Genomic DNA, 19,196 nt, shown 5'->3' on the forward strand with positions numbered 1-19,196 from the left:
TCCAGAAGTCTAACCAAAGGATAACTCAAATGCTGGAGAGTCTTTCAGGAACTGCCTCATCACCCCAATTTTGGTCCACTTTCCTGGTAGCACAAATGCTTTATATCTCCTAGTCCCCTCTTTTCTTTTGCCACGTCACTTTTAGCTCACCGACATGTCTTCTGTTGGGATGTTGGGAAAGTGGATCTTCTAATTTGAGCCAATGAATGACCTTAAATTCTACCTGGATCCTTCGATGAACCCGTGGTAAATCCCTCTTCCTCTTTTTCACTCAGCCTTGAAATAAACCTGCCTCCCTTTAGAAGGCAGCTCTACCTTTTTTTTCCCCCCTCACAGTCTGCTCCCAACTCCACCCTAAGGCCATGTTGTGTTTATTCTTGGCCTTAGTCCTTTTTCACATCCTGAATTTTTCCTTTCTTCCTTACTATGGATAAGGGCTCTGTCGTTCTGTCTCGTAGTTAGGGAAGTATGTAGCTTCATTAATTACCAATGATGTGCCAGTGGCTTTTACAAACATTCTCATGTGTAATCCTTCCAACAACACTGAGAGATAGTGATCTGTTGTTTTACTAATGAGGAGATTGAAAGTTGGAATTTAAGAAATGCACCAAGGACGCAGAGGCAGTAAATGGTAGGATCCAAAATTGGCTGACTTCAAAACCTGTCATTTCTGTGAGACCAGGCTTGCCTCTGACCCTCTCTTTGGCACCTCCCAGGTCTGTGACAGAAAGGTAAAAAATAACTACTACGCTAGGCACAGAGTGTATGTGTGCAGAGCGGTATCCTCGGGAGGGGCTTGTTAGTCCTCACCAGCTAGTTTCCTGGTGATAACCGTGGGCAGGGTGAGCCCGTCCTAGGTGATTTAGTTGCCTCATCAAATTCCTATTTGATGTTCTCTTGTGGTGCTTTCTTAAACTCAACTGCCCAGGTCATAGCTTGGTGCTTGCCTGGGCTTGTCCATCCTGGCTTGCAGTGTTTTACACTTTGGGCTTTACCAACTCCTGTCTCTATATGATGAATCATATAGAATTCATCTCCTCAAAAAAAGTTTATTGAACTCCTACTATGTGCCAAGCCCTGTGATATGTGTTAATTGGATTGAGGCTGTTAAATAGCTTGAAGCTATGATTCTCACACAATGGTTTCAAAATCTTGGGATGCATAAAAAAAATTTTAAACTATTCATCACAGTGATCTCCTAAAAAGTATTTTGCCAATTACTAAGAAAAAAACCTCCTCTTTTGCAGCAATAATATACCACTGAAAGACATGGCAATAAAATAAGTTTTATCTTCGTGGGTTAGGGGAAAGTAGAAAAGAGTGAAGGGAGCCAAATATATGGTGACAGAAGATTTGACTCTGAGTGGTGAAAACACAATGCAATTTACAGATGATATATTATAGACTTGTACACTTGAAACCTATATAATTTTACTTACTAGTGTCACTCCTATAAATTTAATAAAATTTTAAAAAATATTTTATCTTCTTAAGTCAATATTACTTAAAATGAGGTCTGTGGATGTATGGCTTCTGATAAGATTTTTTTCCTCCTTAAAATGGTTCTATATGTTACTCCTGCATGAAAATTGCAGGGTTAAAATATTTTCCCTCCTGCAGGAACATATTTATATTTTTAAAATACTTTCTGTAATAACACCTAAACCAATGAAATAACTCCCACCTTGGAATTTAGAGCCCCAGGACTGTATCAGGCTGATACAAAAGATATTTCTGGGAAAGTGAACCTGGGATGTCCGTATCACAACAGGAAAACTGGGGTCCTGCCTTTGGAGAATCTGTGAGCAGCTTGGGCTGCTCTGGTCTCCTACGACACTTCCCCAGCCACTCGCTATGATCGCATTGTCCTCTCAACCCTTGGAGAGCTGTGTGCACCTCTGTGATTGCTCCTTTTCGTTGTCTGATGTTCAGATGTAAGTCAGGAGTAATGTATGTTCAAAAGAAACATTGGCTCAAGTTGCACCTGTGATCCCAATTCTGACTAAACTCAAGAATCCTTACATTCCCTCCAGGTTATCGAGTGCCTTCTATCGGTGTGAAAACGTTTTCTTTTTCTGGGATCAGGGCAGCGAAACAAGCAGTGTACCTAAAGACTCCAACTACCAACAGATCACAGTCTATTATGTACAGAAGAAAATGCAAATGATATAAAGTCTCGTTTTACATGACCGTTGCTTGATGTATCTGTTGTCTTCGCCCTTAGAGGGTGCAGACGGTCATTTGTTCTGGAAGCTGCTCTCTCCCAGGCTTCTGTTTGGCTGAGCGCTCACCTTCCACCCTGTTGTCTGTAAGCTCCGGGCTTGGCAGTCCTCGGAGACGCGGTTCTGCTGGTGTGGATTGTTCAGTGCGAACTCTGCATCCCTCTCACCTGGGGGAGAGATATCTGCATGCACACTCTGTGTGTGAGCACTGAGGTGCACTGAGCCAGCTCTCCCCCGGCTCTGTGGGAACTCACTAAACCGCTCACCCAGGATAGCTTTGGGGGTCAGTCATACGGATAGAGGGAGCCTCTCTTCGAGCGGGAAGGCAGCAGACTTCTTGCATTGTCCTGGTTGATCAGCTTCTTGCTGACCATCCAGTGTTGGGATCAGCAGCGCCTCTCTTCTGTGATAAACAGGGTTGGCTTCAAGGTCTGGAATGTCATCACACTTCTCCCACGTCCTGGCTGTGTAGCCTTGGGTGAGTTATTTAGCTTCGCCGAGTGAGTTCATATATAAATGGAGAATAATAACCGTGCTTCCCACTCGGATTTGTTGGTGGGCTTCCATGAAAGAATGCACATGAAGCCGATGGCAAATGATGTAGTAAATGGTGTGACAATGGCAGCAGTTGGGATGGGTGGCTATGTGTGCTCTGGTGGCTTCTCTCAGTTCTGGATTCTAGGCAGGTGTAGATAGCACTGGCGAACCAGCCTTCCACGGTGCTGGGACTGCATTAGGCTGTCAGGAAATACTCATGAACACATACGATCTTGGCTGACCTGCTTTAAGGGGTCTGCTGACTCTCACCCTTCCCAGATAGCAAGCCGCCTACATGTAGACAAAATTGTAAAGAGCTCCCTGTTTCTTGCTGATGGAAGTCAGATTTCCTCCCTTACCTGAAGGTGACAGGTAAAGGACTTGAGGCCTGGAAGGAGGGTAAGCCCGAGGTGGGGCCTGCTCGCCCACCTGAGAATGGGGTGAGGCCGGGTGGGAGGAGAGACACAGACTCCGGCGGGGCCTGGCCAGCCTTCCACACTCTCCATTTTGTTCCTGTTGTTGTTGAGCATCTGTCTGCCTTGGCTTGAGGAAGCAAGGCCCTGCCAAGAGGAAATGAGACTGGAGGCCATAATTAGGTGATTTCACATGTAAAATGCTGTTTTGTTATTTCTTGGGGGACAGAAGGTAGAAGAATATGTTAGCTCCAGAAGTACTGAAGCTATTTTAATTATGACCTTGAGGAACAGCTAGCTTTATGTCCCTGAATTTTTGTTTCTTTATCTATATAATGGACTTGCTTGTACCAACCCCCAAGGAAACCAAGTGTTCTCATTTTTTGATGTCTGAATGTGGGGTGAGGAAAAAGGAGGAAAAAAACAGCAAGAATGCTTAAAGAGATTATTTCACTTATTAATTTTCTACTAAACTGTGTCTTCATAAATCTTCCTGGACAAATGCTTACTCTTCGTAGTTAAAAATAGTTTGCTAATTTTCTCTAGTTTTGCCCAAGCACTAGCCAGTTTAGAAAAGGGGACAGGGAGGTAAGAACTGACCTCTCTAAGAACTTTCTACTTGCCAAGCATTTAAAATATGCATTTAGGTTAGCTGCTATAAGAATAGGTGACTGTTACCTAGATCATTTTAGTTGATCTTCATTTTGCCTGTTTAAAATTTGAGAAGTTAATACTTCAGTCAATCTTCAGTGCTTTAGTGAGGGATATAGTGTTAGGGACAACCCACACCTGTCCTCCTAGGGTTTTTGTTTTTTAAACATACATACAAGTCACCCATTTAAAGTGCACAATTAAATGGTCTTTAGCATATTCAGAGTTGTGTAAGCATCACCATTATCTAATTTTACAACATTCTTGTTACCCCCCAAAGAAATCCTGTACCTATTAGCAGTTTCTCCCTAGCCCCTGGCCACCACTAATCCACTTTCTGTCTCTATAAATTTCCTATTCCATATAAATGGAATCATACAGTATATGGTCTTTTGTGACTGGCTTCTTTTCTTTCACTTAGTATGTTTTCAAGATTCATCTATGTTGTAGCCTGTATAGTACTTCATCTCTTTTTATCACCAAATAATCGTCCAGTGTGTAGATGTGCCACAGATTATCTATCAGTTGACGGATGTTTGGGTTGTTTCCCCTTTTTGGCTATTATGAGCTGCTATGAACATTCACATGCAAATTTTTGTGTGGACATATGTTTTCATTTCTCTTGGGTACCTACTTAGGATAATTGCTGGGTCATATAATTATGTTTAACGTTTTGAATAACTGATAAACTTTTCCAAAGTAGCCACACTATTTTACATTCCCACCAGCAATGCCTCAGGGTTCCAGTTTCTCCACATCCTGACCAACACCTATTATTGTCTGCGTTTTTTATTATAGCCATTCTAGGAGGTGCAAAGTGGTATCTCACTGTGGTTTTGAGTTGCAGTTCCCTGGTGATGACTAATGATGTTGAGCATCGTTTTATGTACTTATTGTCCAGTCCATTTGTGTGTTTTTGGAGAACCACCTGTTCAGATTCTTAGCCTATTTTTCAATTGGGTTGTCTGTTTGTTATTGAGTTGTTAGTTTGTTTGTTTTTTTATAATTTTAGTTCTTATATTTAGGTCTATGACCCATTTTGCCTTAATTTTTGTTGTCTAATGTGAGGGAGGGGTCCAACTTCATTTCTTTGCTTGTGAATTTCCATTTGTTCCAGAACCATTTGTTGAAAAGGATAGGAGAAAATATTTGCAAATTATATATCTGATAAGGGGACTTGCATTTAGAAAATAAAAACTCTTCCAATTCAAAAATAAAAATTAAATATTATTATGTAAGTTATGGGTGAAAAGAGAATAACTGAGAAAGTAAAAGTCATTCCAAATTAGTGAAAAATACACATTTTTTAATATTTTAAAGCAGCGTGTTTATTTCAAGTGTACTGTTTATTTTTATTTGTATTTTACACATTGAAACAGAAATGCAGCAAAATAATAACCAATAAGTGTTTTTCATGAGATATTTATTCAACATTGAGTTATCTCATTTACGTTTTTTTTTTTAATTTTTCATTTTATTTTAATTTGGGGAATATTGGGGAACAATGTGTTTCTCCAGGGCTCATCAGCTCCAATTCCTCCTTCAATCTAGTTGTGGAGGGTGCAACTCAGCTCCAAGTCCAGCTGCCGTTTTTAATCTTAGTTGCAGAGGGTGCAGCCCACCATCCCATGCAGGAATTGAACCGGCAACCCTGTTGTTCAGAGCTCGCGCTCTAGCCAACTGAGCCATCCGGCCGCCCTGAGTTATGTCATTTCTTATAAGCTCAGTTATTAATAAGAACTTACTACACCTTAACTTTATACTAATTACAGGTTGTTGAGCATTAACTTAATGAAATCAGCCACAAATGTTAAAAAATCATGGACAGTTTAGTTAACAGTAGTTCAGTTAACAAACATTTATTGAGTTCTTACTCTGAGCAAGGCTGGTCATGATTGAACTGACATCAAGGAAATTAATAGAGCTATCTTTCTAGAGTCTTTTTAAATGAACCAGTATTTGTAAACATGCCAATATATTGCCTGAAAAACAATAAATACTGTTGTTATCATCACCTAGTAGCTGAAGTATGGGATTTGAGCCTGAAAAGTTTAACTCAAGGAGGTAGATGATGAATGTTGTTAGAAAAGGTACAGATAAGGAATTCTGGGCACAATTACAGTGAATTACACTGAATAACGCAGAGGTTAGGCTTAAGTATCAGAAAAGAAGCAGCACATCCTAAATGTTCCTGCTTGTCTTTTAAATTAGCCTATAAAATTATACAAGTCTGTTTTTACCACCTAAGGGGTTAAGTCTGATTAGTGTTCCTTTCTCATTTTTTAAATGATGAAGGAATGCAGAGCAAATCTTTTTACTACCTTGCAGGTGTTCTATGCTTAAATTTAAGTGGTTTGATAATCTCTACCTAACACCCAAGGATGCTGGGGTTGCTTTTTTTCCTCTTCTAAGTCAGTGATGGAATATTCTGCAGTGCTTTTGGCCTGTATTCCTCCCCTTTGGGGTTGAGTTCAGTCTATCTTAGAAGGATGTTTGCATTTTCCAACCCAGCAGACCCCTAGTTAAACACCCTTAACTGTAACCTCATGGTGGCTCTCTGCATATTCTTCTCGGTCAGAGATGTATCCTCTTAAGAAAGCGTTATACTTTCCTGCTGAGAGCTTCCCAGAGTAAGAGCAGCTTTATTCAAATATTGGGTGCCTTCTGATGTGGCTGTTTTTTGGCAGCACTGATTCACATTTTAGATGACTTGAAAGGCTTGGAACAACCCATTCAGAGCCAGGAGCACATGGCCCATCTACTGAAATAGTTTCTTTCCCACAGTTCTCGGGCTAAACTTCAGTGACTCTTCTTGGTTTTTAAGTGTGTGTGTGTGTGTGTGTGTGTGTGTGTGTTGCTAAGTATGTAATTGAGGTAATTTTAGCTTAAATTCCACACAAGTAAAGTATGCTATGTGTTACTGATGTCTACTTACTTTGGTTTTGTCAATGATTTGAGAAATCTAGTGATTAAGAAGCTGCCTACAATATCTTGAACAAACTGTTTGGACTTTTCCACATTTGGATAGTCTGATATCCAGTAAGAATTATAATTAATGCAATGTCTAAACGTTGAGACCCGTACACACTATCCAATTCTGGGTAGAATGCTTGATTAACATGAGTTTATAATCACATACAAAAAAGAACTGAGAAAAAGGGCAACATAAAGGGGCTTATTTTGTTAGCACGGATGGCTCTCTTTGTTGACAGTTTACTTCTGATCTCCTCTTCGTGGTTTAAGTGTTCTCGCTCCTTACCCTTCATACATCATAAATATCATAAATGTTCCAGCTGACAAGCCTGCCTACGTTATTCTGCATTGCCTTTAAGAGAACCACTACTACATGGTATGGAATAGCTGGCCAATTTCATCCTCTATTGCCAGCGAAGTAGAGATGAGAGAAGACCCTGTGGAATATAATATTTTCTGTGTTTCATGCTTTGTGAATGTAGAAAATCTTGTTGTTTTAGTTGGATTTTATGATCCCCACCCCACTCCCCAAAAAATGAAGGCATAATGAGAGTATCGGGTATATACAATCGGGTAACAACCTTACCCATTTTGGAGATTGCCTATATTTAATACACCTGAAGATATTCTACACTTCCTTCCTTTTCATTTTATTTTGATTTGATGCTGCTTATTTCTGTTTGAAATCTAAGCAAAAAGCTGGAATGGCGTTATAAGAGCACAAATTTAAGGGAGTAGGAACATAGGGTTTAAGATGCCTCTTGATATCAGTTTGTATTTTCTGTGCTGATTAGAAAGAGAATAAGAACATCTTATTTACTAAACATAGTGGAATACAAGCTCCATACATAAGCAGGATCATCTGCAAAAAGGTTTTTGGCCAACGTAAGGAGTCGTATAAAGTAGTTTATTTCATGTACTAATAGTATGCTGTTCAGTGTAGAAATAATATAGCAGTATACATGAAATAGTCATGTCTACCTCTAATATTTGCTTTATTGATGTAATTCACGCACATTTAAAATCTCCTTTAAAATTTAAATGATATATTAATTTTGAATGTTCCCTTTGTCACTTACATAGTTTGTAAAGCAAATTTATTCAAACTCAAAGCAAAGTTTTACACCATCTAAGTCAGTTTTTTAGGGTTTATCACCTTCATTTCCATCTTTATTATTTGAAAGACAGCAATTTTTTATATCCGTGTAGTGCTGTCACTGGACCTTTTATCCAAGGCAACAGGAACCATTCACATAACCCTGGCACAATTCTCCCAACCCTTCATCCTGTAATTGAGAATAGCTCATATTTATGTATGCATTTACTACTATGTTTCCCCGAAAACAAGACCTAGCCGGACAATCAGCTCTAATGCGTCTTTTAGAGCAAAAATTAATATAAGACCCAGTCTTATTTTGCCATAATATAAGACCGGATATAATATAATATAATATAATATAGGGTCTTATATTAATTTTTGCTCCAAAAGATGCATTAGAGCTGATTGTCCGGCTAGGTCTTATTTTTGGGGAAACAGGGTATGTTCCAAACACTGCCATAGGTGCTTTACATGTATTAATTCATTTACTCTTTAGAGCAACCTTGTGAGAAAGATACCTCTATTATCTGATTTTACTGAGAGAGCTAAGGACCAGAGAGTTTAAGTACCTTGCTCAAAGACACACAGCCCATGAAAGGTAGAGCCAGGATTGAGACTCAGCTCTAGAGCGCCAGAGTTCATGCTTTTAAACACCATGCTACTCTGCTGCAAGGGAATCCAGCACTTAAATTGTGAGGTTGTTTCCCCCAGGAATAATTGTTAAATTCACCATTAAATTTATTTCCCCTCTTTATTTCAACCTCCCTGAGCATCTAAAATTGATATTAAGTCTGAGACAGTTGTATCTTCTCTAAACAGTATTTTGCCACCAACAATTAAAGTAATTGAAAGAGTAGTTCATAATATAATTATATGGGCTCAAATATAATTATCTTCCTCTTGGGAAGATACCTCTTGGGAAGATAATTTTAGGGAAAAAACTATATTTTGACATATGTGGTATGTTTCTGTGTGTTAACGTGTAAGCCAAGTCAATTGGTAGGGACTAAGGGGATAGGTGTATTATTTCTGGAGCAAGTCATGGTCACTAGGCACTGTCCTAGGTTGTTTACATGTATTATCAGCTTTATTCTCTCTACAACCCTGTAAGGTAGAGAGTATTCTACCCATTTTGTAGGTGAGTAAACTCAGGCTTACGGAATATGAGAAAGTTGCCTGGCACGGTACAGAGATTGGGCAGTGAGGTTGAGATTTCAACCCATGTCCAGCCAACTAAAGCCTGTGCACTGTGGGTGACCCCCCCGTGGCCTCGTTGGGCACACAGCACTGGGTGTAGAAGCCGCTGACGTAGCACGTGTGGCCACTGCATTGCCCGTGCCAGCTGGCTTCCACTGCCCTTCCAGCTTCCTCTCATTTCTCTGCTTTCTCCTTTACTGAACCCAGCAGGGCTTTTGGCTGCAAACAACAGAAATTCCTGTAGCTACTTTAAGCAGAAAAGGATGCATTAAAGGATGTTAGTTAGGTGGTTCACAGAATTTCTGGGAGGGACCAAGCGTCAGGCTCACATGTTGTGGAGCCAGGAAAAGAGCCAAACCACATGGTGGGACTGTTCTAGCAGAAAAACCACACAGTCTTGGCTCGCTGCTCGGGCCCAGGACTTTACAGAGAAAAGGCCAGAACTGTGCCCCTCTTTCCACAGTGCTCACCACAAGCTGAGTGTCAGAGGGTGAGCCCCGCCCACTTCTGCATCCAGGTCTGGTTGGTGAAAACAAGCTCCCAGGTCTGCACTCTGGCTGCAAGGGAATATGAGAGAAGTGGTTTTCCCGATTTTCCACTAAATGGGAGTTCATGAACCCATATAGAGTGCGCACCGTACTTATCTCACCCCGGTTCTAGCCCCAACCGTGGCGGCACCACACGAAGACCAGGTGGGTGGCAGTTGTCCTTAGTAACTAGGGCCTTGGTGGGTTCTGAGTGGCACTTCCACGCTCTTCTGAGCACTGGGACCCATTAACCTTGCTCTTTTGCTCCTACTGGATTCAGTACAGCCAACCATGGGGCTACCCTGAGGGTCCTCTCAGAAAAGCTCCTCACCTCCAAAAAGGGAACTTGCTTTGCGGAGGCCTCCTTCTAACCTGACGGTATTTTCCCAAGTGACGTTTTCATAGCAAGAAGCCTTCCATCTGGAGTCGGCTGTACTAATTGGAGATGATCACATGGTAGGGTGATCCACTGAGGAACAGAAGCTCCCGTGCCCACCTGTCATGCCCGGGTGCTCTCTTAACTCAGGGCATTCATGTGCCGGGTGCCACATCCTGAACTCGACAATAACCAAGTAACATTTGAGAAAAGGCTCAGCATCTTTCTCTATAAGAAATACGTGGTGTACTTCTTTTAAGCTTTAGGTTTTCAATCGCTTTTAAGGAAAACATCAGCTGGAAGCCCAAGGTCTGAAAAGAATAGAGACTCTAGGAAAATATGTTGATCAGAAGAACAGGATGACAAGTGAAAAGAACAGGAACCCAAGAATTAGCTGATGGTCTGCTTATCAATTATGCAACTTAAGACACATATAACTCATATCTCTGACTAGTTATCTAGTCTGTGAAATTGGAAAAGATACAAATACTAAGACCATAAGAGTTATTTTAAGAACTAAGTGTTTAAATTCTGGACACAGTGTCTGGCACACAATTTTAAAATGTTAACTTCTTGTCCTTCTAAAAAGCCACAGTCCCATTGTGTGGGGCCATTCACCCCACGGCCCTTGCTGCCAATGTGGATTTCTATCTTTCTTAGTTTGGTAATGACAGGAGTAGTTTGCGTCATCAGGTGAATAAGCAGATCAGAGTTGAACTCAAGATGACTGGGGGAACAAAACCAAATCTCGTTCTTTAGCTCCCTGTTCACTGTGACCAAGGTTTAGATCTCACACAGTATAAAAGATAAAGTCATCACAAAGGATCTTAGTTTGCAATTTCTGGTCATCTTGAAGTCTTGATTTGGCCAGAGATTGCATGATATGTGTTCATTTTCCTTCAGAGTTCATTTAGCAGCATCAAGCAGAATCATTTGCATTTTAATTGGGTCATTCTCCTTCCCCTACCCCCACCATCTCCTGCTGAGAGCTGGAGTCACTCCCTGCATCTCAGTGACACGGACGTCAATGTCTGTAACTCTTCAGTGGCACCCACCCAACCACAAAGTGCCTCGGTGAACTTCTCCCAGACCATGCGATCCCAGAACTTAAAAGGCTAGGAAAACTCTTGGCTCAAGTGGCAGCGCGTGCAGCTCCAAAACATCAAAAACTTGGAGTTGTGTTAAGTTAAAATCACTTAATGACGAAAAATTTACTGCATTGCCATTCCCAGTGATTCATACTAAAGAGTCTGTTCCTAACACAAGGATCTCATTTTGAAAAGAAAAATCTTCTAAGTAGGTGGGACGTGTCTCAGGGGACGACTTGAAATTTTCAGAGGACAGAGACGTGCGTGTGATAGTAATCCAATGAAATCTGGTGCCATTGCTAACCCCATTTTCTTAGATGAAGATACTGAGGCAATGATGCTGCGACAAAGGTTGATTTTGTTCTAGCTGAAACTCAGTTGAGATGGAGCCGACACTATGTACAGTGGCATTTCTTAACACAGCATTGACATAAAAAGCTGGTGAAGCAAACCTGAATTCAGTCTTGCTGCCTCAGTAATGCTGACATGTGCTTGTACGGGAAGTAGGGGTGGCATGAAATATTTACAGTCAGTCTGTCGGGGATTAACATATGCAGAGACTGAGTTCAGCAAAATGTAGGACGTGGAGAAATACTTGAGTGGTGAAAATGTGCCTATTGGTTGTTGAAAGAGAGGCAAAGTTACGGATATTAAATTCCTATTTCTTTTGAAAGGCCTAGGAGGGGCTTCCCTGGACACCTTTACTTTTCAAAAAAAGGCACGTTGGATGTTTGCAGAATTGTGCAGTAATGCAAAGAAACACTGGGGAGACATGGCACCTATCCTCCTTTTGCCTACACTGTACTTGGGAAAATCTCTCTCACTTGAAACCGCCCGATTTTCTTCGACTGCATCTGTCAAGTCCGTGCATCGAAAATGGTGACGCGTGTGTACGTGGTCCTTTCTAGATCGGTTTCAATCTAGACTCTCCTAGATTTTGTCTGTACTCCCCCAGTGAGCCAGCCACAGTCCGCCTGTGCCGGGTGGTGGTCCCCAAAGAGACAACAAAGCCTGAGGCTGGGGGTCTCGTCTGTTCCTGCTGCTGCCTGGGGCCTGGCCGCAGAGACCACCTTTGTCTGAGTCCCACACATTGTAGCATAGAGGCCGATGGCCTCTCCAAACAAGCCCAGCTCCCTCCCTGGGAGAAGGACATCCCAGGCTTGTGATCACACCATTTGATCTGTGTATAAGCCACAGAGTTTCAAAGACTGAAGGCTGAGGATGTGAGCAAAAGAAGTTCTGATCTGCCTGTGTGCTTGTGTGTGTGTGTGAATTGATTTTTAAACTTTTTTGGTTTCAACACTTATCCTGGGTCGAAACAAACATTATTCTTCTCAGACATGTTTTTGAAAAACAGATGAAAGGACCAGCCGTATGCACACAGGTTAATGAGCACTTGGCCTCTCTCTGAGTTCGGTCCTGTTTCCACTCTGTCAGCGGGGAAATTTTCCTTTGTGCGGGGCACCTTCAGACCAGGGCTCTGTTCAGAATCCCTTTATTCAGAGCCTCTTGTTTTTAAGGAGAATTTATTGGAGGTTGATCTGGCAGGGGCTGTGGGCATCTCATGTACGTGTGTTGGGAGGGCCTTTGATAAGAGGGTATGGGCCCCATTGATGCTCTGTCCTTGCAAATGCTCGTGACATCTTGACTGCATCCTTGGAAGGCAAACAGCTGGGTAGCTAGGTTTTTTATGCTGCAATTTGTTTTTCCTTTTTTTGGACATTTTCTAGATGCAGAACACTGTGTTTAAAAAATAAAAAGCCTTCATAATTGGTTCATTCTAGAATGGGGCCTGGGTGCCCATGTGGGCAGCTGTGGCTGCCTGCCTGGTACCTCTCCCTGGTGTCATTCAGAGACTGTTGGCTGTATCCAAGCGTTGGCTTCTCCACTCCAGCTGCAGTTGTGTGGGATGGGAGAGTGCCCTCAGTCAAGTGGAGAGGCCTGATTTCTACTCCCACTCGGTCTCTGAGAGCCTTTGAGCAACAGGTGAACAAGTACGCCTCTGCCATCTTTGTGTTGCCTCAAACCAGGGGCACCGGCTGTCCCAGCCCAACAAGCAAACCATGTGAGATAGGTGTGGTGTTCTTGTGCCTTCCGAGTCCGTCTGATGTCCTAATTCAGATGCATCTATTTTTAGGCTGGGCTCACCCTGATTTGAGTGTCACTTTTGCAATGCTGTGACCTGCACATGTTCAGTTGTTTTCTTCAAGGACCCCACCTCTTTGCAGGCCTTGTGCCTGGCTGTCCCTGGGCGAGAGCATTTCACTTGGCTAGAGATAGAAGTTCAATCCAGATGCCGGGGAAGGGAGGGAGCCCCAGGATGGATGGCGCCGTTGACTTGAGTGTGAAATAGGATAGAAGTGTGCACCTCCTGTGACTCTCCATCAGTATTTACTGAGGATCCTTGTGCTAATTGTCACCGTGGGAGGTACAGTTGTGTGTCACTGTTTATAAACTCAATAGCACTATTGGCAAACATGGGAAGGATATGGCGGGCATGAGAGGAAAAACTGATGAAGAGAGCACGGCCACTTGAGTGAGGGTGGAGCACAGCAGCCTGCTCTTAAGGACAGAAGAAACTGGTAGAGTGATGAGGAAGACGGGGTCAGCCAGTTGAAGGGTTTGGTGGCCACCGTCAGGAGTTTACATTTGCTGAAGAGAAACTCTAGGAGTCACAGGATTGGGACGTTGATGGAATTTGACACCTGCCAGGTAGAGAATATTGTAGGCCTGTGGCCAAGGAGAGCCAGGAAGGAAATCAAAATAGGGTCCCTTTCCACTGGAAGATAAATAGAAAGAAAAGAGAAATTCTGAAAGGATTTTCCAAGAACTCAGAGCCGAGGTGCCCATGAGGTTGGAGGACGTGCCTTGGGGAAAGAAGAGGTGTTGAGCTGGGTAAAAGGTGAATGGCTTATTCAGCGGCAAATGTCAGTTCCTACGTGGAATGTGCAACCAGGTGGGGTGAGTATACAGAGCTCCTGGGATTGAGAAGTTAAGTCAAAGAAAGAACCATCTGGAAATCATTCATGGGCATCTTTCTGGGCATTGCAGATTTCTCCCCTGAGGTATATTTATTACAGTGAGCTTATGGAAAGAACAAAGAAAGATCCATGGTTCTCCTGAGGTTCTGAGTCTCTCAAAGATAACCTTTCATTTTAAACAGCATAGCTGATAATGCTAGTTCAGCCTTCTCCTTTGATTTTTAGAGCAGCCTTAGACAATCATTAGACTTCTTTTTTCTTCCATATCTTCATCAATTAAAAAAAAAAGAAGAAGAAGATAACTGACCGCCCTTAACCTGGCAGGAAATAATTTAGAAAACGAAATGGATAAGGCTGTTGGCTTTATCTCCTGAGGAGGAAATCCTCAAGTGGAAGCCCTGACTCTGGTGTTGATAACAAGCAGTTACCCAGAAACATGGCCAAGGTATTTTTTCAGTGGGAGTCCGTGTGGATGTTTTGTGCGACTTTGCAGGGAGTACCCTGGGACGGCATGCGGTTCCCTCTTTCCTCCTCTTGTCAAGTAACCCGTGGCCTGATTGGAGCTGGCAGCCCTTTGAGGACCACACAGAACCGGCTTCTGTGTCTTTCAGCACTGCCCTTCACTAAGCACTATGCTTTGTTTTCCCACTTTCCTCTTCGGTGCTTTCAATTAAGCCAGGAACTTTGGGCACCAGGACAAGTCGTGTATAATTCAGTTAGTGATCTCAATAAGGCGAAACAGGAGAGAGCAAACTTAAATGGGAAGCAATCAGGGTGGAGCAAGCAGGTTTTATGCAAGAGTCGCTATAACCACGCTCTGTTGCATGCTCGTTGTGTGGCCAGCACAGGGGTGACCTCAAACAAGGTGCGCTCTCTGGTAGCCACACCTCTGTCCATGCATGGCACTTTTTTTTTAATATTCATATTTATTAAGACATAACTATGTTTAAGTGGATTAATGCTCATTGACGGTGTATTTTTTTTAAAATTCATGTTTCAGTGAGCAGAATTACATCTTCAAGATTTATTTTATTTGATTTTATTGGGGGAGGGGAACAGGACTTTATTGGGGAACAGTGTGTACTTCCAGGACTTTTTTTCCAAGTCAAGTTGTTGTCCTTTCTATCTTAGTTGTGGAGGGTGCAGCTCAGCTCCAGGTCCAGTTGCCGTTGCTAGTTGCTGGGGGCGCAGCCCACCATCCCTTGCGGGAGTCGAACCGGCAACCTTGTGGTTGAGAGGATGCACTCCAACCAACTGAGCCATCCAGGAGCTCAGCGGCAGCTCAGCTCAAGGTGCCGTGTTCATCAATCTTAGTTGCAGGGGGCAGAGCCCACCATCCCTTGCGGGATGCGAGGAATTAAACTGGCAACCTTGTGGTTGAGAGCCCACTGGCCCATGTGGGAATCGAACCGGCAGCCTTCAGAGTTAGGAGCATGGAGCTCTAACCGCCTGAGCCACCAGGTCGGCCTCATGGTACTTTATCAGAGGAGGAAGCTGAGGTGTAGCGATGTCTGCTGTAGTATTCACTTAGCTGGTAAGCAGGGAGTGGTGAGTTGAATCCATGGTTGGTTGTCCAACTGAAACTCACTCTTTTCACAAAACATGCAGGCCCCCTAAGAGGTTTCACAGAGGACTCACGTAGACCCTCTGTGACATGGGACACATTTAAGAGTCTGGTGCCAGAGAGGAAAGAACATAGGATTTGTAGATAGGCAGGCCTCTTGGTTGGAAATTTGCATCCTAACTCTCCCCTATCTGATTTAGAGAAGTTACTTACATGCTCTAAGATGCCATGCTCTCCATCAGCCGCAGTGCTCCTGGGACACATCTCGCCCTCTCTGGGCACTCTGATATCTCTGTGTTAACTATGCACAAAGGGATGTGGCTAAAGTGATGTTTGAAGCTTTTGTACCCAGTTTATTTTCTTACGGAATCTGATGTTACTCTTGCTCCTTATATTATGAAGGTCCTGTGCAAACCTTTTTTCCATAGGTCTTAAAAATTAAACTTTAATTGGTCAGTGCTAAGAGGACCACACATTCTTAGTTGGTTGAATACAAACCAAAGAGGTTTTATCCTCGTGCCCACCCTCCTCCTAGGGTCTAGAAGTTTCATGCTTTGGCTGCAGTTCTTACTGCCAGAATTTGCATTGTTACAGGCCAGCCAGGCACATTCTTGTGTCTTTTGTTTTTAAACTGTTTTAGATAAGTTTAAGACCTGGAAGTTACCATCGCCTGCTTCCCATGGGAAATCTCCTCTAATTATTTAGAGAAATTCTTCTTGTGGGAAAAAAAGGGGGGGAAACAAATAACTGATTGTTTGAAAGCTTATAGAAAGAAATTTCCATACATGACCCAGCTTCCTCACCAATGCTGAAAGCGGAGGTTTTGTAAGTCAAGTTCCTACCCCCACAGAACGACATGTGATTCCAAGAGAAGATTCTTCCTGGTAGAGATGAGAAATACCTTGAAAGTATAGCTGAGCCCAAACGTGTCATTGAGCATATTGTGGTTTTTGATAGATTTCTTCCTCCCAAAGGCTTCACTCCAAGGCTAATAATTTTTAATCACATTTTTGCAGACATGGTAAGCTTGAGGGGCTGTATTTTTTTTTTATTATTTTAAGAGGAATTATTTTGAGATCTGGAAATTACAGACTGGGTAAAGCAAATCGTTTAAACTGTGAGCACTGAGGGGAATTCCATTGTCACTGTTAAGCTCACAGAAGAACAGAAGGAGACAGATAAGGAGAAAAGGAGTCGGCTAGTCTCAGAAAATGCTTTGAAAAAACCATATTTCCAGTTCATGCAAGTTTCACCAGCCCTTCTGAAAAGCGCTTGCAGCCCAGCCACACGCGTTGAGTGTGAACTCTGTTCAGGTCTCCTCAGAGTGTCATCTATGATGACTGAGCAGCATAGTGTCATTGGGTCCCCTTGGTCACTTAGCACCTTGGCAAGAGTCGAGGGAGCGATCCCAGAGCACTGCCTCCTGTTCCTGAATCTTCTGGTGGGTATCTCTACAATCTACATGCATCGGGGATGCACCTCACTCAACAGAGCCACCGTGGGATAATTAAACATGTACACCACCTTACGTTCCTGGAAACCCAGTGAATGGCAACACTTGCATTATCTGACAATAACAATGTAGCAAAAATAAAATATAAAGGGTTGGAAATCCCAAACCCTGCCCATCGTTTTTGTTTCCATGTGTGACCATCTGAGTGGAACTATGATGGGGGCCTTTGTCACTTTTATCCAGTGCATATTCTTCCAGCAGTGTGGGCAGCTGTCTGATCCCAGACCTGGCTGGAAGCAATCCTTTCCAGAATGCCTGATAACAAGCCTGCCATTTGACATATTCTGCTTGCTATGGAGGTGTCAAGTCAGGGGAGTTGGGCTAAATGCAATTGCCACCAGGTGCCGCAACTGTGAGGAGTAGCCCACTTTTCTTTTATCTACAAGGGGGAAAGCGTGGAATTGTGGGAAATGTCAAAACCTAGAAGCAGCCTTTCACGGCTTTAAGACCCACTTCCTCTGAAAAGTCCTTCCGGATTATCAGCCCATGGCGACACCTCCCTGTGGATGTCCTGGAGCCCTTACAGCCTTTCACCATCGTTTCCCATTTAGCACATGTTGTCCTGCAGTGATGGCAGTCTTTTCATATAAACAGAGTCTTGTCTGCCCAGCAAGTTTGCACAGCATGTGTGCTTAGAGGAGACACTCATTAATTACTTGTCTGTTTCTTGTTCTGAGGAGGTGGCTAATATCTTGACACCAGCAAGACCACATACTGAAGCTTTGGGGAACTATTTGCAGAGATGCTCACAAAAATTGATTTCTAGAGAGCCCAGGGCCTTGAGAGGCATTGAGAGCTTTCAAACCTCAGGTGGCTGGTGACATTGCCTGAGGAAACCGGTTGTTCCCTCTGTCCAGCTGAGGGTGAGTTACCACCAACCGCCAGGGCCTGGTCCATGGGAACTCTTGGGTCTGTGTGGGGATTCCTGGGAGTGAGTTCAAGTCGTGATGGGGCTGGATTTGGTTTCCAAAATCAAAAATGTCTTCACCCCAATTCAAAGGATTTCTTGGACTGACAAGTCAGGCTGGAATGTAGGGGTCAAGTGCTCATGACTAAGTCTCATGACTAAGACCCCTGGCTGGTGGGTCTAAGTGGTTTGTCCTCAGGGGCCAAAGAGGCATCAGTGCCTTGAAGTGAGGGTGTGTTTGGTCCAGCTTCCTGTGGGGCATGTGTCAGTTATGCCCTCGGTAGTGTAACTCAAAGACTTTCTGCTCCTCTGAAGTTAGATTTTCCTTACCCCAAAATGATTGGTCTTTTTCTCCATCGACGTCCGGAAGAAACATGCTTCTCTTTGTTGAATGGACTGGCCTCCTCCTCACTAATGGCCCTTGATTCTGACAAACTGGCCTTAGGTGACCAGTAGCCCGAAGAGACATGTGTCCTGGCCCAGGACCCAGGCCCTGGGGCATCAATGTGCACGTCCCAATCAGTTACTCTCCCTCATCACAGTGTAATGCTCATCGCCTCCCGTCGTCTTTCCCCGAGATGGCTCCTTCATGAAGAAAACTGGCCCGTTCCAACACGCCCGCATTTAGATGTGGAGGCAAGCTATGAGGATGAGAAGAATGAAAAGGAACCAACAGTCCCAGCCTGAGGGATGGGGACTGAATTGAGGCCGCTGGCAATTCCCTGCACACAAATGGAAGTTTAAACCAAAAGAGTGCCCTCTACTGAAGAAAGGACAAATCCGATGGCCAAGGAGAATGCCAGAGAGTGTTTCTTCAAGTCATCAAAGCACTTGTTTCCTGTTAATAATCTGTATTATAAAAAGGCAAGGGTGGGAACTGTTTGATAAACTAAGATTTGGATGCACCAGTCAAAGGGAGAGCTAGTGTGCGATGCTTGTCAAACGTCTTTGACCTTGGCGTCCTTCTCCCTCAAACCGGTATTTTGTAGAGTGCATTTTTGGGAAAACTAGGCTAAGGTTATTAGATTACAAAGAAAGAACCCGCGGGGGAAGAAAATTCAAAAGGACAGTGAGACTATATTAAGGATCTGAAAAGAGAGTTTTGTTCTATCTTTCCATTTATTTACTAGAACTTAGGAGTATGCCGG

General features: G+C 43.2%; 1 protein-coding gene across 4 annotated transcripts in view; it reads left to right on the forward strand.

The window, feature by feature from the left end:
- The window catches only part of PDZD2 (PDZ domain containing 2), a 329,192-nt gene that overhangs the window by 181,387 nt on the left and 128,609 nt on the right, over positions 1-19,196 (forward strand). The window contains exon 1 of one of the 4 annotated variants that reach the window (XM_033110378.1): positions 11,945-11,973. The exons of the other annotated variants lie outside the window; for them this stretch is intronic. Within the exon in view, the coding sequence (XP_032966269.1) occupies positions 11,960-11,973 (14 nt within the window). The 5' untranslated portion in view covers positions 11,945-11,959. Of the gene's footprint in view, positions 1-11,944; positions 11,974-19,196 lie in introns of those variants that run through there. 4 annotated transcript variants of the gene reach the window in all.

This window comes from Rhinolophus ferrumequinum, chromosome 7 (assembly GCF_004115265.2).
Source record: "Rhinolophus ferrumequinum isolate MPI-CBG mRhiFer1 chromosome 7, mRhiFer1_v1.p, whole genome shotgun sequence".
In the NCBI taxonomy this organism is placed as follows: Eukaryota; Metazoa; Chordata; class Mammalia; order Chiroptera; family Rhinolophidae; genus Rhinolophus; species Rhinolophus ferrumequinum.